A 24,967-nucleotide genomic window follows, 5' to 3' on the forward strand; every position below is an offset into this window, starting at 1 on the left:
CTCAGAAGCAACGGTGTGACACTGGTGCTTTCAAACAAGGTACTTTGATTGAAATAGCGAAAGCTATTAATGTTTTATGTCCTCATTCCAATATAAAGGCAACTCCACATATTGAGTCAAAGTTGAAGAAATGGAAAAAAACATATAGTTTGGTCGTTGACATGATAAACACAAGTGGATTTGCATGGAATGATGTCAAAAGGTGCGTTGAAGTTGACAGTGATGACGCATGGCAAACTTATTTGCAGGTTCATATCCTATTTGATTTATACATTAGTTATATTCTTACTGCTATATTTGTAACGCATGCTAAATTTTAGTTTTGCTATGTTGATATTGTTTGTACCATACTTGACCAATCCCGAAACTACTGAGCACCGATCATCATTATACCGTCAAGGACCCAGAAGAGTTTCCCTCCAACCAGGAGGCCAATCACAGCGCGACACGTGTTGACATCAGAAGCTAATCATAGCACGACACATGTCAACATCAGAAGCCAATAACAACACGACACGTGTCAATGTCAGAATGAAACTAGAAACTCTTTTCTATAAATAGAGATCATTCTCTTACAATATTTCTTAATGTCATTTGTACTAAATCATTCACTAGTACTCACTAAAGGAGAGCTTGAACCTATGTACTTGTGTAAACCCTTCACAATTAATGAGAACTCCTCTACTCCGTGGACGTAGCCAATCTGGGTGAACCACATACATCTTGTGTTTGCTTCCCTGTCCCTATCCATTTACTTACTTATCCACACTAGTGACTGGAGCAATCTAGCAAAGGTCACAAACTTAATATTTTCTGTTGTACCAAAGTCCTCACTGATTTTGTGCATCAACATTTGGCGCCGTCTGTGGGAATGACACTTATTCCCACTCTCTTCAGCTTTGTCAAGCTGGTTTCCACCATTCGTACACTTTCTTTTGACCAGGCATCCCTCTTCAACATGGGGAGCGAAGGAAGCCATAGCACACAGAATGACACCTCTCTTGCACCTAGTGTAAAGCAACGAAAGAAGGAAGGTAAGAGGGTTGCTCTTCAAGCTAAAGTCGATGAGCTAGAAGCTCAAAACAACAAGATAGCAATGAAGAATGAGGTCCTCTAGGAGCAGTATGAGAAGCTCTTTGAAACGCTCCACGAAACTATGCATACTCAAACACGCGAGCTTGTTGCCCCTGTGGATATCAATCATCATCTGGGTGCCCCCCAACACGGAGGGTCATCTTCCTTCGACACGGGTATCCCTGATGAGGAGCGAGCTAATCATCAAAACATTCATCAACATAAGACTTCTCTCAACCCAGCTGCTTCGACCCAAAGCAGGAGAAATGGAGGAAGATACCTCCTTACAGAAGGGTTGGAATGATCGAAAGCCGTTTATCGTGACTGCCGAGACTTCTTAAAGCAACGTCGAGAGAATCCCCTCCACATATGGTCGAAGATCAATGACCCAAGGGTTTCTGAAAGACTCGGTCCCCTCCTATGACCCAGGCTAGCTGCCAATCTAGGGAAGGAACGACATGTTCTAGAGGAACATGAAGGTACATGGGACTCTGAGGTATTCCGACAAACTCACCCTAGAAGTCAGTACGGCGAGTCCAAGGAAAAATCACACGCCCTTGCTCAAACTTTCCTACTTTAAAGAGGCGATGGAGACTTACGAAAGAAAATCCTAGTGGTATATGACTCCACTCAAGACCCCCTTGTCCTACAGCTCATTGAGGAAGTAAGCAAGTTGAAGGCCGAACGTTAGGCCGAGATACCTGACTAGAACCAACCCAGGCCTGGCCCTCTCACAAGGAAGATCCTTAATACCCCCTTCAAGCGAAGACAAGACAAAAGCTTGGTTTACAACTCTATACTGGAAGGGAGGACCCAATTGAACACCTTAACCTCTTTGAGTCCACCATGGCATATCGGATGCACACTGACGAAGAGCGATGTCTTTTTTTCCCCTCCACCCTCTCTGGCGGAGCTCTAAACTGGTATTGCCATCTTCCACCTGAGACAGTAGACTCATTTGACGAACTGAGGAAACTGTTTGTCTCACAACACATTTTTTAGACCGATCGCTTGCATTCTGCATATGACTTGTACACTATTCGCCAGAAGCCGGACGAGTAATTACGAGAGTATGCTGGTCGTTTCAGCCATGAGTATTCTCACTGCGCTGAGGTAGATAACAAGACCGCCCTCAAAGCCTTCACAGCAGGCCTACGTGATTGTTTCTTTAAGTACATGATCAATGCCAACACTTGGAAGACTTACTCTGAGGTGATGGCACAAGCTTACAACCATGCCTCCGCCGAGGCAAAGACATATCAAGGGAAACCCCCCACAACCACCATTTATTAGCAAGTAGGGAGTGGAAGCCAGATCCAACCAAATGAGAAAGCCTCGACCTTCCAAACGGCAGCGGTGCCTCCCTCTGCCTTACTTAATACTTTGCCAAGTCAATAAACATATCAACCTCAGGGAAAAAGGAAAGATTTTCATCCTCACCAGTCTCATTTTAGTAAAAGGAGTAAGGGACACTACCGTGGTAACCAAGGGTATCACCATGATAATCCCCGACCCCAGGCAGTCAACACAGTGGGTCAAGCACGTGTTAGGACAACCCTTACCCCGAGGTATAAGGCATACACACCTTTGAACGCCACATGCGTGGCCATTTACCCCAGCATAACATACTTGATATCGAAGCCAAAGCCGAGGCACCCGGATTAGAAGCCCACGAAGAACACGAGCACGTTTTGCTGCTACCATGAGCATAACGGCCATGACGGCGAGAAATGTATCACCTTTCGTGATCATATTGAAGCTTTGGCACGTGAAGGAAAAATTTATCAATTCCTCCTTCACCCTTCAAGGGGTAACCGTAACCAACGCCAGGTAAATGTGATATATTCCATAAGTGGTGGCACACCCATATCTAAATCTTCCAACAGGACCATGAAAAATAGTGAACGAGCTTTAAGGTCTGGCCACCAAGTGTTTCATGTGGAAGACATCAGGGGAGGTAAGTATCAAAAGCCTAACTGGGATCCAATATGTTTCTACCCTGAGGAAAAAAGAGGTATCATCTACCCTCACAACGACCTACTGATCGTGGAAGCTTACATAGCCAACTTTGAAGTACGACGAATCCTGGTAGACACAGGGGCTTCGGTCAATATCATGTTTGCTGAAGCTTTTAGGGCAATTAATGTAACTGAACACTTGCTTGACTGCTCGATTTTCCATTTAATAAGCTTCTCCGGTGAGATCGTGTAACCTTTGGGGAGCATACACTTACCTTTCACCATTGGTACAGGCCCTTATACAGCTACCATTACCACTAACTTCCTGGTGGTTGATTGCCCAACGACATACAATGTCATCTTCGGACGCACAGGCATCAGTGATCTCAAGGCCATGGTATCCACACATATGTTATTGATGAAATTTCCAACCCCCTATGGCAATGGTTACATCAGAGGAGATCAAGTTAGTGCACGATCATGTTACAACACTTCGGTCAAGCAACAACACCTGCATGTGCCCAAGGAAACCCTTTCTATACATGACCAAGTCATAAAGACCAGCCCAGACGAAGCCAACTTGGATCTTCACGGTGACAACAGTCAACTTGATGATCCTCGAGATGACTCTTTCACCCAGCAAGCACAATCCGCTGAAGAGTTGGAGATGGTCTTTATCTCAAAAGATTATCCGGATCACATGGTGAAGATTGGTACCACCTTGTCACCACCCATTCGGTTGGCATTGATCTCTTTTTTTCAAGAGAACACTGAGGTCTTAGCTTGGTCATATGAGGACATGTCAGGCATCTCTCCCGATATAATCTGTCATCGCTTAAGTATTGACCCCAAGACCAAACGAGTGAGATAGAAGCGAATATCTTATGACGCTGAACGATACGAGGCAATGAAGGCAGAAGTTGAAAAACTCAACGGCATAGGCTTCGTCCTCGAAGTCAATTATCCAACGTGGGTAGCAAATGTTGTCCTTGTTAAGAAGAATCCGACCAAGGAAAGTCTCCTACTCCAAAAGGTCTTATGGAGAATGTGTGTTGATTACACCGACCTAAACAAAGGATGCCCGAAGAATAGCTTTCCTCTTCCTTTCATAGACAGACTTATAGACTCTACGGCAGGGTGTGAACTCCTCAGCTTCATGGATGCTTACTCATGATACAACTAAATCCTCATGAACCCTTCAGACCAAGAACCCACAGCTTTCACTACTGACAGGGGACTATATTGCTATAAAGTCATGCCCTTCGGCCTAAAGAATGCAAAAGCGACTTATCAGAGACTGGTCAATTCAATGTTCGCCGAACAGATTGGGAAGAGCATGGAAGTTTACGTTGATGATATGCTAGTCAAGAGTAAACATGCTGACCAACACATCACCAACCTATCTGAAACTTTCACCATTCTGAAGAGGTATCGAATGAGGTTGAACCCCAACAAATGTGCCTTCAGCGTAGGCTTTGGCAAATTCTTAAGCTTTATGATAAGCCAACGAAGCATTGAGGCTAATCCCGGGAAGATCAAAGCAATCCTCGACATGAAGGAACCGGTAACTTCAAAAGACATCCAGAGCCTTACTGGCAAGGTGGTAGCCTTAACTAGGTTCATCTTTAAGGCCACAGACATATATGCTCATTTCTTCAAAGCACTTAAGGGAAGTAAGAAGTACATTACATGGATTGCTGAATGTGCTGAAGCATTCAAGAACCTCAAAAACTACATGAGTAAAGCCCCTTTGCTCTCCAAACTTGAGGTTGGTGACACTCTCATTATCTATCTGTCAGTATCAGCTTCAGCAATAAGTTCCGTTCTCATTTGAAAGGATGGTAATGTCGAACGGCCTGTCTACTACGCTAGCAAGGCCTTACAAGATACGGAGACACGATACTTCAACATTAAGAAATTGGCTCTAGCATTGGTCATGTATGCTCGAAAACTTTGCCCTTACTTCCTAGCACACTCTATCATCGTGCTTACCAATCATCCTCTTCGACAGAGACTCCAAAGTCCTGACACTTCCAGGCGAATGATCAAATGGGCGATAGCATTGGGTGAGTTTGACATCTCTTACCAACCAAAGCTAGCTAAGAAGGGCCAAGCAGTGGCAGACTTCATCATCGACTTTACATATCCTGTTGACATTGTTTCTACGCCTAAAGAAGTGGTTTCATTACCCTCGGAAGCTCAGAAAATAGAACCAACAGCCCCAACATAGAGTCTATATGTTGATGGCTCGTCCAACCAACAAGGTTATAGAGCAGGACTAGTCCTTACGACCCCTGACAAAGTGGCGATGGAGTATGCTCTTCGTTTCAAATTCAAGGCGCCGAACAATGAGGTCAAATATGAAGCCCTCCTAGCAAGCTTACGTTTGGCCAAACACCTTGGGGCTAAACGGATTGATATCTTCAGTGACTCCCAATTGGTGGTTAACCAAGTCACCAACAACTTTGATGCTAAGGATAACTCCATGGCAGCATATCTGGCACAAACACAATTGTTGCTCAAGCACTTCCACTACAGATCACCCAAATTCCTCGAGCGGCAAACAGTCATGCAGATGCTTCGGCTCGCCTCGCCTCAGCGGTGGAAAACAAGATTGGGAGAAAAATTCAAGTCAAATTGTTGGCAGCACCAAGCACCATAGCTGTGGAAGTGTGCAACTTACAACAAGGAGATAGTTGGATTACCCCGATTTATAGATTCCTTGCTCATGGCACCCTTCCAAATGACAAAGTCCACGCTAAGTAGATTCGATACAAGGCTACCCGTTACTTGATCATTAATGACCAACTTTACAAACGGGGTTTTAACCTACCATACCTAAGATGCCTTACGCATGCAGAAGCGAAAACTGTCCTTCAGGAGATACATGAAGGAGTCTGCGGAGATCATGTTGGATCTCGATCTCTAGCACATAAGGCTTTTCGCCAAGGATATAACTGGCCAACACTCCACCAAGATGCCATCAGAATATCCTGCTCATGTGATAAGTGTCAACGCCACGCAACTATTCCTCACTCCCCTCCCGAGCTACTCACTCCTATGATCAGCCCTTGGCCCTTCCCCTAATGGGAACTTGATTTGATCGGCCCAATGCCTGCAGGGAAGGGCAATGTCCGCTATGCAATCGTTGCAGTTGACTACTTCACAAAGTGGGCCGAAGTAGAACCCTTGGCAACCATTAATGAGGCAAAAATAGAAGACTTCGTATGGAAGAACATCCTTTGCAGATTTGGCATTCCCAATGCGATAGTCACTGACAATGGGCGACAGTTCGACAACAATAAGTTCAGGATGTTCTGCTCTAAATTCAACATCAACTTATGTTTTGCCTCCTCAGCTCATCCCCAGTCTAATCGACAAGTTGAAGCCATCAACAAAATAATCAAGCGAACTTTGAAAACCAGCTTGGACAAGGCTAAAGGTTGTTGACCAGAATTTGTACCCCAAGTTCTTTGGTCATACCGCACTTCATATCGGACATCAACAGGAGAGACCTCATTCTCATTTGCCTTTGGTACAGAGGCAGTTGTCTCAGTTAAGCTTGAGCAAGCACCGTTCTGAGTCTAGAACTACGTGCAAAGTGAAAATGACAAACAACTTACCCTAACTTAGATCTAGTCGAGGAACACAGAAACCAGGCTCACTTGAGGAATGTCGCCTACAAGCAACGCATCTCCAACTGCTATGACTCTAGGGTCAAATCTCGTTCTTTCAAAGTGGGGGACTGGGTATTGAAGAAAAGATTACTCTGTAACAGAGTCCCGAATGAATGAACACTTAGTCCAAACTGGGATGGACCGTTTGAAGTTGTTGGCATCAGTCGCCCTAGCTCCTACAAGCTTAGAAGCTCCGATGGCAAGACCCTTGGCCATCTATAGAATGCTGATCACTTGAAGTACTATTACAAGTGAACTCACATCATACAAGTGTTAAGCTTCAGCCGTTCGACATCCTATGTAACGAAGACTATTTTGCATGAATTCAATAAAGAGGTGATTTAGACAACTCGGTCCTAATCCTCTTACATTCCTAGCAATGAAACATTCGGGTTCAAAGCTTCAACATGAATGCTTCCAACATAAAATAAAATCTAAGTAAATGTCAACAAGACTATACAAATAAACGAACAGCTTCACAGTATATTTGTTCAATCATACATTCCAACACATTCACACATAAGCCAATTGTGCTTTGAAAGGGTTCAACATACTTTGTGTCATTCGACACTTGCTACAATGTGCCTAGACACCTTGCCTTTATTCTCACCAATCAAGTGATGAAATGTAAAGAAGAAACTCATCTTCATGCCACCAACCAGGTGATGAAATGTACAACCCGTACTCTAATATCATTTGGCAACTTGCCATTCATGCCACCAACCAGGTGAAGAAGGAACACATCCTCATGCCACTAACCAGGTGATGAAATGTGATGAAAGGTGATGAAGGAACTTACCTTCGTACCACCAACCAAGTGATGAAAGCAACTCACCATTCATTAAACCTACCAGAAAACGAGTGGTACAACTTGTACATGTGAACTTCTAGCATTCACAAATAATAAAAAACCCTCAAGCTTGACAACTCAGCTAGGGGAGCACTTATGCCCAACAAGAGTTATAGTCACCAACAAAGTCTTATTGCAAGCCAACAACAACTTCAGTGCATAGCATACGAAGATCAAGCTATTCAGCTCTCTTGCATCTGCTTTAAACATTTCCCCTCTGTAACAATGCAAACACTACAACTCGTAGAAAGCTTCACACACTTTTAATCAAGACAATGTGAAGCAAAAACAATTTATGGTGCCAATAAGAGCTTTATCAAGGGAGTTTAACCACAATTCTCAAAAGCTTCACACACTTTTGATCAAGACAGTGTGATGCAAAACCAATTTATGGTACCAACAAGAGCTTCATCAATGGAGGGCAACCACAATTCTCAAAAGCTTCACACACTCTTGATCAAGACAGTGTGAAGCAAAACCAATTTATGATGCCAATAAGAGCTTCATCAAAGGAGTTCAACCACAATTCTCAAAAGCTTCACACACTCTTGATCAAGACAGTGTGAAGCAAAACCAATTTATGGTGCCAACAAGAGCTTCATCAATAGAGGGCAACCACAATTCTCAAAAGCTTCACACACTCTTAATCAAGACAGTGTGAAGCAAAACCAATTTATGGTGCCAACAAAAGCTTCATCAAAGGAGTTCAACCACAATTCTCAAAATCTTCACACACTCTTGATCAAGACAGTGTGAACCAAAACCAATTTATGGTACCAACAAAAGCTTCATCAATTAAGGGCAACTACAATTCTTAAACCTTCGAAGCAAATTCAAGACTGTTCGAAGCAAATTCAATTTACATGGTTCATCCAAACCTTTGACTACTATAAGGTGTGGCTTGCATCACAATCTCTTGCTGAACAGTGTGGAAGCAAAATTTGTATATGTTGTCTCTCCCACATTTTCAAATTTCTAGTTTCCCAAAAAAAAAAAAAAAAAAAAAAAAAAGAGGGAAATTCAACAAAGCTTCATCAATGCAGGACAACTACAAATTCTCAAAAGCTTCACACTATCTTGATCAAGATAGTGTGAAGTAAAATCAATTCATGGTACCCAAAAAAAGCTTCAACTCCAAAGCTTCACCTACAAAAGCTTCAACACAAAAGCTTCACCAACAAAAGCTTCATCAATGGAGGACAACTACAAATTCTCAAAACCTTCACACTATCTTGATCAAGATAGTGTGAAGCAAAATCAATTCATGGTACCCAAAAAAAGCTTCAACTCTAAAGCTTCACCTACAAAAGCTTCAACACAAAAGCATCACCAACAAAAGCTTCATCAATGGAGGACAACTACAAATTCTCAAACGTTTCACACTATCTTGATCAAGATAGTGTGAAGCAAAATCAATTCATGGTACCCAACAAAAGCTTCAACTCTAAAGCTTTACCTACAAAGCTTTAACTCTAAAGCTTCACCTACGAAAGCTTGACCCACAAAAGCTTGACCCACAAAAGCTTGACCTACAAAAGCTTCACCAACAAAAGCTTCACCCACAAAAGCTTCACCCACAAAAGCTTCACCTACAAAAGCTTCACCCACAAAAGCTTCACCCACAAAAGCTTCACCTACAAAAGCTTCACCCACAAAAGCTTCACCCACAAAAGCTTCATCCACAAAAGCTTGACCTACAAAAGCTTCACCTACAAAAGCTTGACCCACAAAAGCTTCACTTACAAAAGCTGGACCCACAAAACCTTGACCCACAAAACTTCACCCACAAAAGCTTCACCTACAAAACTTCAACACAAAAGCTTCACCTACAAAAGCTTCACACTATCTTGATCAAAATAGTGTGAAGCAAAATCAATTCATGGTGCTCAACAAAGCTTGACCTACAAAAGCTTCACCCACAAAAGCTTGACCCATAAAAGTTTGACCTACAAAAGCTTGACCCACAAAAGCTTGACCCACAAAAGCTTCAACCACAAAAGATTCACCTACAAAACTTCAACACAAAAGCTTCACCTACAAAAGCTTCACACTATCTTGATCAATTCATGGTGCCCAACAAAGCTTCAACCTCAAAGCTTCACCTACAAAGCTTCAACACCAAAGCTTCACCTACAAAGCTTTAAAATATATATATATAATTTTTTTTTCGAAAATTCCAAAATTCCAAAATTCCAAAAAAAAAACAAAAATCGAAAAACAAAATTGCCTACGCCTCCTTTTCTTTGGGCCTAACAACTTTCATAACAAATATATATGAAGAAGGAGTTTTAGGCTACCACTTAGAAAGGAAATGCCTCATTCGTCAACTCTTAGAAAGGAAATGCCTCATTCGTCAACTCCCTCAACCAGAGACTTGGGGGACTCCTATCATATGCTACTGCACATTGATACTCGAAAGTCTTACGACCACTCAGTGACTTGGATTTTTCAAGTCTCCAAACGAGAAGTTTTCCTCACTCGGGAAATTAAGGGAGCACTACCTCAACCTACATGCTTCACTCACAAAGCTTCAACATACAAGCTTCAACAAAAGGAAAAATTCAAAGAACTTAGTGAAGAAGGCCTTGGTGTATTTAACACAATACGTTGAAATGAAGCAAAGCTTGTTTATTGATATCTCCAATAAGTTACAAATATGTACATATACATGAATCAAAATAAACAAACAAGAGGGAGCCTTCACAAAGGTTGCTCAGGAGAAGTCTTAGCAGTCGGCAGAGCCCCAAAAAAAGGAGGCACCAGATGGTGATTATTCGGAGCCTCAGTACTAGGCAGAACCCCAGAAGGAGGAGGCACCGAAGGTTGATCATTTGGAGCTTCATTACGCGATACAGCCCCAAAAGATAAAAGCAATAAATGCCTTTGGAACAAACCCACAAACCCTTAATGATCAAGTAAAATCTGACCATCAGATTCCTGCAGCTGGTCAAGCTTCCTCTTCATGTTTGTAGCATAGTCATGTGTGAGCCTGTGCAACTTTTTATTCTCATGCTTGAGCCCTCTTATCTCCTGTTTGAGACTTATCACTTCAGCCGCCAATGATTCAACTTGGCGGGTTTGAGCAAATAGGCGTTGGGCTATATTAGACACAAAACCTGCACACTGAACACTGAGAGCCAGAGAATCCTTAATAGCCAACTCATCAGACCGTTTGGAAAGTAGTCTGTTATCTTTGGGAGTGAGAATGTTCTTGGCCACCATCGCAGCGGTCATATCATTCTTCTTCATAGAGTCCCTAACGGTAAGATGACCAATAGAAGATAAGAAGGATGGGCGCCATATGTTGTCTTGAGAAGGCATGGCTGCCTCTTCACCGAAGTTCAAGTCAAAACGACGGTCGGATGAGCCAGACATTCTCAAAAATGATGAAGGAGAAATGAGGTGCAATAAATCTCTGAAGTAAGGGGAAAATTCTTACAAGCAATAACTCTCTGAATGTACTTCTTGCACACAATTGGTGCCCTTATAAAAGAAAGGGCAACTGGGTTGTTGGTTCAAAAATCAAAGAGGCACCACTCTCCGGATTTCGAAAAGGCACCACTTTCCACACGCAACATCAGCTCATCGGGTACCACAGATAACTTTGCCAAAGATCTCTGACAAAGTTTAGACACATAAATTTTGAAGATCCAGCTACCTGACTATTACCCATAAGGGTAAAGGAACAACACCACTGCTTGATAACTAGAAAGTCCCAGTGTGTGTCAACCTCCGTGCTTCGTGGTAAGGCAGACTGGCAAAAATGCCTAACCTTTACTCACATTCGAGAAAACACTCCCAACAAAATTGCTTGCTCAAAAATCAAAGAGGCATCACTTTCCGAATCTCAAGAGCCAGACTCCCAACAGGATTACTTTCTCAAAAATCGAAGAGACATTGCTCTCCGAATCTCAAGAGTCAGACTCACAATAGGATTGCTTTCTCAAAAATCGAGGAGGCACCATTCTCTAAATCTTGAGAGCAAGATCCCCGACAGGATTGCTTGTTCGAAAGCTGAAGAGGCACCGCTCTCCGAACTTCGAGAGCCAGATTTCCTTGGATAAAGCTTGTCTGCAATCTTCACACGCAACATCAGCTTTCCAGATACCACAGACCACTTTTTCAAAGCGCTCTGACAAAGTTAAAACATGTGAAGCTTGCAGCTCCCACTACATTGCTATGACCAAGAAGGGTAAAGGAATAGCATTATTACTTGTTCAAAAATCGAAGAGACATCGCCCTCCAAACCTCGAGAGCCAGACTCCCAACATGATTACTTTCTCAAAAATCAAAGAGGCACTGCTCTCCGAATCTCAAGAGCCAGACTCCCAACAGGATTTCTTTCTCAAAAATCGAAGAGGCACCGTTCTCCGAATCTCGAGAGCCAGATCCCCGACAGGATTGCTTGTTCGAAAATCGAAGAGGCATCACTCTCTGAACTTCGAGAGTCAAATTTCCTTGGATAAAGCTTGTCTGCAATCTTCACATGCAACATCAGCTTTCCAAATACCACATACCACTTTTTCAAAGTGCTCTGACAAAGTTAAAACACGTGAAGCTTGCAACTCCCACTACATTGCTACGACCAAGAAGGGTAAAGGAATAGCATTACTACTTGTTGTTAGGGAGACTCCTATATATGTCGACATCCATCCTCCACGAACAAGCAGACCTGCAAAAATGCTCAACCATTCCTCATATTTGAGAAGACACTCCCAACGAAGCCTTTCGAAATATTCAGCTTTCTTCCCCCCCAATAATACCTATGCAAACCAGCCACACCAGAGCAAGAGTGATAGACGCATATTTATGCGACTTAGTTAACTAGTTTTCTTGCATTTACGTTATTAGTTCTTAGTTATTTTAGTACTTTAAGTCATTTTCGTGTGTTTGTAGGTCCAAAGGGCTAAGGTAGCAAGAAAGTGCATTTTGGTGCATTTTGGAGCAGTTTTGAGCTTGGAATGGATTACATATGATATGAGCAAGATGGATGGACGAATTTGAAGACAAAAGAGGCTAAGAACATGCTAAAAATCTGGTGAAACAAATACAAGTTGCAAGAAGGGATAAATTTCTAGAAGGATTGGCCAAAACTTCACTCAAAACACATCAATGCCGTGGCTTTTACTTCCACCTCCACCAGAAATTTGAGTAATGATGCAATGCTTAACTCACCATGACATGTGAGTGGATGATGCAATGCTTAGCTCACCATGACATGTGAGTGGATGATGCAATGCTTAGCTAACCATGACATGTGAGTGGATGACTCAATACCTAACCCACCAACAATTCCCACTCTTTGCCATGCTCACCTACTCAATTCCACCAACATTTTGTGTTAAACAAGTCCATCCTCTTCCTATAAATACCATGGCATCAACCTCATTCAAATCATCCAGAAATTAACCATTCTCCAAGCCTTTCCTTGCCTCTCCTACATATCTAAACCCCTTCCCATCCATTCCTCCAAATAACCAACCCTTCAACATCATTCCAACCTTGTTGTTGCGGCAAAGAGAAGGAGAAAAGTCCTTAGACGCACTTGCTATCCAACATGGATCGTTGGAACGTTTAGGTGCTTTCTTTCCTTTGTTTTTCAATGTTTAAATTTGTTTATCTTTGTTTTGTAATAATGAGGAACTAAACCCCCCTTGGCTAGGGGGGATTCGAAACCATGTTAATGCTTGCAATATGATTTGATTACTTTTAATTGCGTTTCATAAGTTATGAATTCGATTTACTTATCTATTTGATTGATAACATGTTTATGTATGTTGATTAGGGATGCATACTTAGTTTGCATGCATAAATATGATGCTAGAGTATAAGGGAATTTCACCTAATCGTTATGAACTTATATTCATGAGTAGTAAAAGTCGCTAGTCACGATTGTGTTAAGTAAATCCTTGGCATAAGTTTCATGCAAATCATAGTAACGAGTGCCTCGTCAATGCTTATGTTTTTCATAGAACTTAATGATTCTTGCTTGTATCTCTATTATGCAATTCATGTAGGGAACTTGTAGGGAATGTTTTGGGTTGTCGAATGCAATCATCCAACCCAATAACTTGTGGAAAAAACTGAGGGTTAATTAGTGCAATTCACGGTTAATTTGGGGCGTTGAGAATTAATAAGTTATTGAAATGCAATTGGAAATCATTTTGTATGCAAGCAAGACATGTGTGGAGAAGAACCCCTTAGCTAGCCTTCCATTATCCATTCAACCCAAATTTGTTTAAAATCTATTTAAGTTTTTAGTTTATTCGTTTTTACTTTCAACTTCACCAAACTCAAATCCCCCTTTTACTTTCTTGTTTTAAAATCTTTTGTTTACATTTTTAACTTTGTTTCTTTTTGTTTTTAAATTAGTTTTCAAGTGATTTAGCAATCCCTCCTAATCCCCGGTTTAGAACGATCCCTACTTACATCTATACTACAATTGTCAAAAAGAGGGTTAAATTTGTGTGCTTATATATTTCGCATCAAATTTTGGCGCCGTTGCCGGGGATTAGCAACTTTGCTAATCCCTTGGTTCTTTTCTTTTTGTTTAGTTTGTTTTTGTTTTAGTTTCTGACTTAGTTTTGTTTTCCTTGTTTTGTGTTACTTTTGATATTTGAGTTATTTTTTTCTTTGATTTTAGGTACAAATGGAGCAAGACATGGCACTTGCGACCATTCAAGCTCAATTGGCACAGCTCACTGCTCAATTGACTCATAATGCCGAACGGACCACAATGGCAAGTGTCCCTACATTTGATGTGCCCTATGGGCAAGGATATCAACATCCTCAATTCACTGTGAACGAAGATGCTTGGGGTTATCAAGGCTATGATCAACCAAGCAACAACATGTTTTCCAACGCTTACAATTCGGCTTGGAGAGATCATTCAAATTATATGTGGGGGGAACCTCAACAATTCCAACAAGAGGGATATTGGCAGCAAGAGGAGGAGTTCTATTCAAAACCTATGCAATATGCTCAATCAAACTCAGGTTCGTCAATAAATTATAATCAAATTCTTAATGAATTAAATTGTTTGGTGCAGGGCTCACAAAATCAAGCCAAGGAGGCTCAACAAGATGCATATTGGCAGCCATATGAGGAGTTCTACACCACACCTATACAGCCACCACCGCATACCCCACAACAATTCCAATCAAATTCAAGTATGTCCATGGATAGTGATCAAATTCTTCAAGTACTAACCTCTTTGACGCAGGACCAACAAAATCAAGACAAGAAGTTGGATAAATTGAAGAGTCAAATGGGAGAGATTATGGAATTCATGGTACAAATTCAAGAGCAAAGTGAACTCTCCAACTCAACTGTTGAAAATTCGAAGGAAGATTTTGAAATCCACGATGCTATCACTTTGGGAAGTGCTATGAAGGATGAAGCTGTCCCAGAACCATCCAAACACAGCCCGAACATGGATGAATTGCTGCTGCAAGCAGAAGAGGAGGAGGACGACCTGGGCAGTTTAGAAGAATTCTTGCTGCAAGCTCCTCAAATCCCTATGTCATCTAACTCAGGTGAGGAAGTTCTAAATTCACTTCATTCTAACATTATTCCACCGAATGTCCTTTGTCCTTGCAGGTTTTTTATTCCAAATATCAAAGAGAGTGAAAAAGACATTGTGGAAGCTCTTCCAAAGGTGCAAAGTGATATCCAAATTCTTGGTGCACCAAAACAAGTTCCCGATGCTATTGAAACGTTCAAAGAACCTTGCACACCAAGAAAAGGGATTCAAGAGAATGAAGTGGTTGAAACATATCAAGAATACATCCAAGAGGTTGTGCATGAGACAATCAAGCCCAAAGCAGTTGAGTTTGATGACACGGGACAAGCCACAACCATCATAGTAAACCTGGCCAAGTTCAAAATCCTGGAAATGTTCAAAGATGTGGTGTTTGTCATTGAGTTTGTGTCGGAAAAAGAAAGTAAGTCATCTTCTCCAATTTCAATTTTAATTTATACTAACATGTTTCTGATTTTGATGATTCAGGCACCCACTCTTGAATTTAAACCATTGCCGAATCATTTCAAGTATCACCTCCCATTAAAAGATAAATTCCATGCTTTGGAGCCGAGGGGAATTTAAAGGAAAGATTCGTCCGGCTAAAGACGTTAAATCAAGCGCTTCTTGGGAGGCAACCCAAGCATTCAACGAAGGGAGACTTTGGAATCGCTAACCCAATCAGATTTGCATTCTTACACCCTTATCTTTACTACTTTCATTTTGTTTTGTTTAGTTAGTTGTGTTATTTGGTTGATTTATGTGAGTTTGTGTTATTTAGTTTAAGTGTGGGGGAAGGTTAACCAAAGTCTTTTTACATTAATTTACATTTAAAAATAAAAAATAAAAATAAAAAAATAAAAAACACAAAAAAAACAAAAAAACAAAAATAATTAAACAAAGTTTTTTTTACATTGATTTACATATTTTACATTGATTTAAAAAAAAAAACAAAACAAAACACACCTAAAAATAAAAAAAAATTAAAAATAAAAATTAAAAAAAAAAAAAAAAAAAAAAACATTAAAGTAAAAATATTTTACAATGATGTGTAAACTAATAGCATTCATTGGTCAGGTGGTGCTTCAGTAGTCGGCGGTGCTTCAACAGTCGGCGGGGCCACAGAAGGAGGAGGCAACAGAGGTTGATCAGTTGGAGCTTCACTACGCGATGCTGCTCCAGAAGACGAAGGCAGATGCTGTTGGAACAAACCCACAAACCTCCGATGATCAAGTAAAATCTGACCATCAGATTCATGTATCTGGTCAATTTTCCTCTTCATGGTTGTGGCATAGTTGTGTGCAAGCTTATGCAATTGTTTATTTTCATGCTTGAGTCCTCTAATCTCCTCTTTGAGACTCTGTATTTCAGCCACCAACGATTCAACGTGACGGGTTCGAGCATATAGGCGTTGGGCCATGTTGGACACAGAACCCGCACACTGCACGCTAAGAGCCAGAGACTCCTTAACCGCCAATTCATCAGATCGTCTAGCGAGCAGTCTGGTATCTCTGGGGGTGACAAGGTTCCGGGCCACCACCGCAGCGGTCATGTCATTTTTCATCACCGAATCCCCAACGGTAAGAGGACCAGTAGGGGATATGAAAGATGGGCGCCATATGTTGTCTGGTGAAGGCGGAGCTGCCTCTTCACCAATGTTCAAGTCAAAACGACGATCGGAAGGGCCAGACATTTTCTGAAGGTGGTGAAGAAAGAAGAGAGTCGGACTGATTAAGATTTTGGAAGTTTACAGGAGGGAGCTCAAGTGTGTTGTGGAATAAAATTAACGCCTCTATAAAAAGAAGAAATCAAAGAGGCGCTCCTCAGAAATCGAAGAAGCGTCCTCTTGCAAATCGAAGAGTCAGGGCTCCTTTCTCAAAAGTCGGATTCTTTTCTCAAAAGAGGCGTTTCATTTCTTAAAGGCTGGGCTTGCTCAGAAACCACGAGCCGAACCCCGGATTTCAAAAGATCAATTTGTCCAGACGTGTTGTCACTCGTCACATGCAACTGGCAGCTTTGCGGAAATTACGGGCAGCTTTGTCAGAAAGCGCGTAATTTGTACTATTCATCCATCCACCGGCTGCCGACAATGAGTGAGAGAATAGTTCCGGTTGTGAAGAAAAGTCCTATAAGTATTTACCTTCGCCTTCCACAGCAAAGGCACACCCTCTCAGCACTTCTTCATCTCCGAGAATGCATTCCCAAAGAACCCTCTCGAGTCACACTGTATTCCTCATTCCCTGGGATACCCCTGCAAACAACCCATCCAGAGCAAAAGTATTTCATATCATAAAGGTTGAAAGCAAGAGTATCTCATATCATGCATTCTCCATGTCCTTTTCCTTGTCTTTGTTCTAACCTGCAGGACATGGAGAAATTGCTCTCGAGTACTCGTCTTCCACTGCTGATGTACTTCCAAAGAAGCTGCCACATCTTCCTGAAGAACAGATAAGGCAAGCGAAAATGATACCAACAGCATGTGGAGACAACGTACAGAAGAAACAAGCAGAGAAGAATGCAGCTTGCACAATCATCCCAGCGGAAGGAGTCCGAGCTGAAGAACTAGAGAAGCTGCCACATCTGCTTGGAGAACAAATAAGGAACTGCAACATCACCAAAGAGCAAAGCTTCGCCGTACAATATCATCAAATCATTACTTGCAAGTAAAAAGCTAAGTGTCACCCTGTTCAAGAGGAAAGCTGTGGAAAGTCAACAAGCACGACCAATGATCACTTATTAGTTCTATTCATTGTCTTTTATCGTGATTTTCAATTTTTCATTTGCAATTTTTTTTATATTTTCTTGTGTTACTAAACTGATTTATTTCTTTTCTTTGCAGGAACTTTTGGTTATTTCCACCCTTGAAGTTGATTGCAGAATTTTAGCTTGGGGGGTCATCGCTTGGTTTTACTGCAAACTATGGAAGTTTTCAGTCCAATTGCTTTATTTTGTTTCTTATTATTTATTTATTTTATTTTTATTTGCATTATAGTGTTTTCTGACATTGGGGTATAGATTTCATGGGTCCTTTCCCTCCATCTTTTGGTTTCACTTATATCTTGCTAGCTGTTGATTATGTTTCCAAACGGGTGGAAGCCAAAGCCACCCGGACTAACGATTCAAAGGTTGTTGCAGATTTTGTGAAAACTAATATCTTTGCTAGGTTTGGCATGCCTAGAGTTCTCATTAGTGATGGAGGCAACCCATGGAAATAAAGAAGACCTAGGAATTTCCAACTCCAAAACCAGGTGTTTGCGTTCTTTAACCCTCCTCTCTGTTGCTTTTACTTTGCCATGTTTATCATGTTTCCTCGTTGTTTGTTTGTTTGCTTTTGTGTGAGTTTATGTTTGAAACATTGAGGACAATGTTATATTTAAGTGTGGGGGGGTAAACAAGTTGTTGTTGCATGATTTTCGTGGGATTTTATTCACCAATCACTTACAATGTTGTTTCTTGCTGTTTTAAGTGTTTTTAGTGTGTTTTTAAGTATGTTAGTATGTTTTGACATAAAAATCCGAAAATTTGACAAAAATTTGAAAAAAAAATTGTTTTGAAAAAGCCAAAAAGAGTTGTTTTTGTGTGTTTGTTTGTGTCTTAGGGTACCTTCCAACACAAATAATGAGGATTTGGTTTTTAATTGCATGACTGTTAAAGAAAGTTATAAACATGGATGGAAGTTTGATATGCTCTTGATTTATGCTTGGTTATAGTTATAGTTTACGAATTCACATGTAATCACAAAGAAAAAAAATCAGTTTTTGTAACATGCTTGAAGGAAGGAACTCAAACTAACACTACAACCTTGAGAGACTTGAGCCTAATACGTTCTTTGGAGAGTTATTAATCTGTGCATTTTTGTTTTCTAAAGTCGTTGCATGATCTCATCATTCTTTGCTTGGTTGCTACTTAGAAGGCGTTTCATCATTTAGTTCCAAATACTAGAACTTATGCCCGTTCCATTCAAAGCATGACATTGATTTGCATAACACATATTCAAGATGAAGTTGTGTAGTGAACTAGAGCCAAAAAGCTTATCCCGTGCATATTTGTTTAAGTTTAACCCCGTTGAGCCTTGTTTAGCCTGTTTTCTTTGTTAAACCACATTTCCCTTACCTAGCCTAGATTAGGACTATCCATACCCTTGTTTTTAAAGCATAATTAAGCATGACTTAAAATGAATTCCTTTTGATTGTCCTTATGCAGAAAACAAGTGTGGGGGAATGAGATTTTTGTGTTTTGTGTGCCAAAAGAAAATAATAAGGCACGGGTTAGAAAAGAAAAAGAAAAAAAAAAAAAAAAAAAAGAGTTTGAAATAAGTGAGGAAAGGCTCACAAGTGTTGTTTGTAGTTGAAATCGGCCCTAAAAAGTTGAATGAATAACCCCATTGTGTTTAAAGTTAGTTGCTGCATTCAAAGGGAATTCTAAGCATCAATTTCATTACTTTGCTTATTATGCTTTAAAAACGTTTGTTTCCTTACCTTTCATTGTTAGCCAATCACCCCTAACCCCGTTACAACCCTTAACTTCAATCTTGAGTGTTATGTGTTTCAATATGTGGAGTTTGGGATTGGTACGAGCATATGGTGTCCCTGGTTCTCGCATCTAAGTAGTAGCATTCCAATCATGAGATCATATCTATACATGCTTAATAACTCCAGAAATTGCTTTCTTTGCTATAAACATATGTGAGTGTTCGTTTTCATGTTTACATCAATCTTCTCACATACATCTAGTGTAGGGTAAGTAGTCAGAAAATCAGAGTGAAAATAAGAGTGTATCTTGTAAGGAATTGAGCAAATTCTCTAAGGCATGTTACTACATTCAAAACATCGTTTTAATTGGTTATATGTGAACTAGTATGTGGTGACTTTAATTAAGTATGTGCTCAAGGGCTAAGGTAGCAAGAAAGTGCATTTTCGTGTGTTTGTAGGTCCAAAGGGCTAAGGTAGCAAGAAAGTGCATTTTGGTGCATTTTGGAGCAGTTTTGAGCTTGGAATGGATTACATATGATATGAGCAAGATGGATGGACGAATTTGAAGACAAAAGAGGCTAAGAACATGCTAAAAATCTGGTGAAACAAATACAAGTTGCAAGAAGGGATAAATTTCTAGAAGGATTGGCCAAAACTTCACTCAAAACACATCAATGCCGTGGCTTTTACTTCCACCTCCACCAGAAATTTGAGTAATGATGCAATGCTTAACTCACCATGACATGTGAGTGGATGATGCAATGCTTAGCTCACCATGACATATGAGTGGATGATGCAATGCTTAGCTAACCATGACATGTGAGTGGATGACTCAATACCTAACCCACCAACAATTCCCACTCTTTGCCATGCTCACCTACTCAATTCCACCAACATTTTGTGTTAAACAAGTCCATCCTCTTCCTATAAATACCATGGCATCAACCTCATTCAAATCATCCAGAAATTAACCATTCTCCAAGCCTTTCCTTGCCTCTCCTACATATCTAAACCCCTTCCCATCCATTCCTCCAAATAACCAACCCTTCAACATCATTCCAACCTTGTTGTTGCGGCAAAGAGAAGGAGAAAAGTCCTTAGACGCACTTGCTATCCAACATGGATCGTTGGAACGTTTAGGTGCTTTCTTTCCTTTGTTTTTCAATGTTTAAATTTGTTTATCTTTGTTTTGTAATAATGAGGAACTAAACCCCCCTTGGCTAGGGGGGATTCGAAACCATGTTAATGCTTGCAATATGATTTGATTACTTTTAATTGCGTTTCATAAGTTATGAATTCGATTTACTTATCTATTTGATTGATAACATGTTTATGTATGTTGATTAGGGATGCATACTTAGTTTGCATGCATAAATATGATGCTAGAGTATAAGGGAATTTCACCTAATCGTTATGAACTTATATTCATGAGTAGTAAAAGTCGCTAGTCACGATTGTGTTAAGTAAATCCTTGGCATAAGTTTCATGCAAATCATAGTAACGAGTGCCTCGTCAATGCTTATGTTTTTCATAGAACTTAATGATTCTTGCTTGTATCTCTATTATGCAATTCATGTAGGGAACTTGTAGGGAATGTTTTGGGTTGTCGAATGCAATCATCCAACCCAATAACTTGTGGAAAAAACTGAGGGTTAATTAGTGCAATTCACGGTTAATTTGGGGCGTTGAGAATTAATAAGTTATTGAAATGCAATTGGAAATCATTTTGTATGCAAGCAAGACATGTGTGGAGAAGAACCCCTTAGCTAGCCTTCCATTATCCATTCAACCCAAATTTGTTTAAAATCTATTTAAGTTTTTAGTTTATTCGTTTTTACTTTCAACTTCACCAAACTCAAATCCCCCTTTTACTTTCTTGTTTTAAAATCTTTTGTTTACATTTTTAACTTTGTTTCTTTTTGTTTTTAAATTAGTTTTCAAGTGATTTAGCAATCCCTCCTAATCCCCGGTTTAGAACGATCCCTACTTACATCTATACTACAATTGTCAAAAAGAGGGTTAAATTTGTGTGCTTATATATTTCGCATCAAAGAGTATCCCATATCATTAGGGTCAAAAGCAAGAGTATCCCATATCATGCTTTTTCCTTGTCTTTTCCTTTGCCATTATTCTTACCTGCAAGACAAAGAGAAAGAGAGCAATCAGTCAGCACTTGGAATCAAGCTTCCAGTCAGGAACTGATTGCCTGGAACCCCTTACCTGATTACTTACCTGGCATTGCTCTCGAGTACTCATCTTCAACATCTTATGCTTCCAGAAAAGATACCACATCTGCCTGAGGAACAGATAGGGCAAGTGAGAAGGATACAAGGAAGCATGTGGAGACAAGCGCAACGGAACACGTGCCGATTCATCTATTACTTCGTCAACAGCAAAAGTATCACATATCATCAAGGTCGAACGCACTCTTGATTTGATGGACTTGTTTTGACCCTCAATTCTTGAGTCGGCCTTATACTCTAGAGGAAACTAGAAAACCCTCCAGCCCAGTTCAAGAATAAGCCTGTGGAAAGTTACTTCTTTAAAAGCAAAAGTATCTCATATCATCTCTTCTCCATTTGCTTCTCCTTATCCTTGTTGCTGTTTACGACACAAGGAGAAAGAGAACAATCAACCGGAAGCCAAAGTCGAACCTCCGATCCAAGTTGCTTGCTTGGAAGTCTAATTGCTTACCTTGTCTGTTACCTCTTTCGGCAAATCTCCTAGTTCGACGACTTGGGGGACTCCTACTATAGGGTTTTGTATCGCACTTGACCAAGCTTGAAACTATAAGTAAGCTTTAAGTGAAATTGATACATTACCTTGTGCATCTTCATCGGTTAAAGATACCACCCCTGGATGGAGGAAAAATACTTCCAGAGAAGATGCCACAGCTACGTATGAGACAGATAAGGCAAGTGAAAATGATATCACACTTCGGTACTTAGAAGTTTCGTGATTACTCAATGGCTTGGATCTTGCAAGTCCCTAACCTAGGAGCTTCCCTCAATCGGGAACTTAGGGAAGCACTGTTTGTACCATACTTGACCAATCCCGAAACTACTGAGCACCGGTCAACGTTATACCGTCAAGAACCCAGAAGAATTTCCCTCCAACCAAGAGGCCAATCACAGCGCGACACGTGTTGACATCAGAAGCCAATCATAGTGCGACACGTGTTGACATCAGAAACCAATCACAACACGACACGTGTCAATGTCAGAATGAAACTAGAAACTCTATTCTATAAATAGAGATCATTCTCTCACAATATTTCTTAATGTCATTTGTACTAAATCATTCACTAGTACTCACTAAAGGAGAGCTTGAACCTATGTACTTGTGTAAACCCTTCACAATTAATGAAAACTCCTTTACTCCGTGGACGTAGCCAATCTGGGTGAACCACATACATCTTGTGTTTGCTTCCCTGTCCCTATCCATTTACTTACTTATCCACACTAGTGACCGGAGCAATCTAGCGAAGGTCACAAACTTAACATTTTCTGTTGTACCAAAGTCCTCACTGATTTTGTGCATCAACAGATATAATCTTAGAAAAATAAAGAAGCCGATGGATGGAGAAGCAAACATTTTCCACTGTATGATAGATTTGCATATATATTTGGAAAAGATCGGGCTACGGGTAATGTAGCCGAAACCCCTGCTGAAATGGTGGATGAACAAAGTCATGACCAAGTTGGTGCAAGTGATATTGGAGGTGAAAATTTTGTTTCTGCAATGAACCAACAAAGCCAACAAAGCACCTCATCTGAAAATAGCCAAAGAAAGAGGAAAAGAGTTGTGAGAAGTTCAAGTGATGGAACTGAGGCAATCATCAGTGGACTGAAAGATTTTTATGTTGAAAGTGGGAAAAGGATGCAAATGGTAACTGAAGCCTTAGTTCAAGGTACTGCAAATCATAGTGACATAGCTAAGGAACTTGAAGCAATAGGTCTTTCTCCTATGGATCAAATTGATGCATTGTCTCTTATTTTGGAAAACCATAAAATGTGGGAGTGTTTAGGGCAATCAAATCGGAACTCAAGAAAGTGTTCGTCCAAAGACTTTTAAGAGACAAAGCAAGCGAATGAGTATATTATGTGGTGCCTTTTGACATGGATGTATTTTATTAATCGTACAATCTTATGTTATGGCTTATAACTTAGCTTTGCACTATAAAGTATTTTGGCTAATGTTAACTAGGATTTTGTAAATTATGGATATCTACTTTGGAATGCTATACTATAGTTCACTGACATTTTGTAAAATATCCTAGATGAAAGTTTAGTGAATGATGTTTTAAGAGTCAATCAATGGCAAAGATTGACTTGTCATAAGTATCTTCTTATGTACTTGTATTTGTTGAAGTTGCATGTATTGGGCACTATTTTTTTTCTTCTTTTGGGTGATAGAGTTTAAACCAAGCTACATTTGCAAATTAAACTCAACTATTTATAAATAGTATGTCCCAATTCTATTAGCAGGTAATAGAAACAAAACAATTGTCCTCTTTTTTTAAGATTCATAATATACATGGCAAAAATATATTCCAATTAACCCATATCATGAGATTTGTAGCATTACTCTATTACACAATGGCAAACACAAATCTGGTGAACATTACTGTTTTTATTATCCTGCTTCTTAGTCCGACACTGCACCAAACGCTTCACTAAGTTAGTCCAGCTTAGTCTAGTCTAAGCCAGTCCAGCTTAGTCTCTGCAGCTAGTCCAGTCCGAGACAGTCCGGCGCAACAAACGCACCCTAAATGTATAACTCCAGCTTCACTTTCTTTCTATCAACAGTTTATGTCGTTTTTAAGCGGGCTAAGTTACGACTTGGATTGACCACGTGCCTTGCATATGTTTTCAATTCACTTTGATGTCAAGTATATAATATTACTCAACGGAGTAAAAACTTCGTGACCAAAGAAAATGGGGGTAAAAAACTAAATTGAAAAAGGAGCCATTTTCATTGAGCCTGGAGTCTGGAGACACTCTTTATTTATTTCTTTATTTAGTTTAAAATGAATGATGGATCTAGGATTCTAACATCGAATGATCTTAACGTATAAACTAAAAAATAAATAAATATAAATAACATTAAAAAATTAAATGATAAACTATCGACTTTTCATTCATAATTTTATACAAACAACGTTACAACTGGAAGCCATCTGCTCCGAAACCACCCGCAGAAAATGGTTGACAGAAGAGTTGCAAAAGAGCAGACTCACTGCAACAAATAGTTTTGCTTGGAAATGTGGTAATGGAATCTTCGATTGTCTTCGATACACACTATGTTGTTGAATGTTCAGTATCTATCTCCTCTATGCATTTTTTTTTAATTTACCTTAAAATTCAAGAATTATTTGTCAAAAGAATATTTATACGGTCATAGATTGTGCATATATC

General features: G+C 40.1%; 1 protein-coding gene across 2 annotated transcripts; it reads left to right on the forward strand.

Moving 5' to 3' along the window:
• The first annotated feature begins 12,421 nt into the window (after positions 1-12,421).
• On the forward strand, positions 12,422-19,383 carry LOC126628526 (uncharacterized). Of its 2 annotated transcripts, none has more exons than XR_007625456.1 (2): positions 12,422-15,886; positions 15,982-19,383. XR_007625456.1 is itself a non-coding variant. In XM_050298247.1 (2 exons), the coding sequence occupies exons 1-2, from the start codon at positions 14,209-14,211 to the stop codon at positions 17,941-17,943; spliced, it is 1,320 nt and encodes a 439-aa protein (XP_050154204.1). In that variant the 5' UTR covers positions 12,422-14,208; the 3' UTR covers positions 17,944-19,383. The 2 variants fall into 2 exon arrangements, 1 of the variants encoding a protein (XP_050154204.1); XM_050298247.1 differs by having other exon boundaries at positions 12,422-15,502; positions 17,918-19,383.
• Positions 19,384-24,967: the final 5,584 nt, after the last annotated feature.

The sequence above is a fragment of the Malus sylvestris genome, chromosome 7, assembly GCF_916048215.2.
Source record: "Malus sylvestris chromosome 7, drMalSylv7.2, whole genome shotgun sequence".
In the NCBI taxonomy this organism is placed as follows: Eukaryota; Viridiplantae; Streptophyta; class Magnoliopsida; order Rosales; family Rosaceae; genus Malus; species Malus sylvestris.

What these genes read in the sequence shown, in the direction of transcription:
- LOC126628526 (XM_050298247.1), top strand. Translation starts at nt 14,209, where the DNA reads ATGGAGCAAGACATGGCACTTGCGACCATTCAAGCTCAATTGGCACAG. An exon ending in GTTTGTGTCGGAAAAAGAAA is followed by an intron (nt 15,503 to 17,917) that starts GTAAGTCATCTT and finishes TTTTCTTTGCAG; the next exon opens with GAACTTTTGGTTATTTCCAC.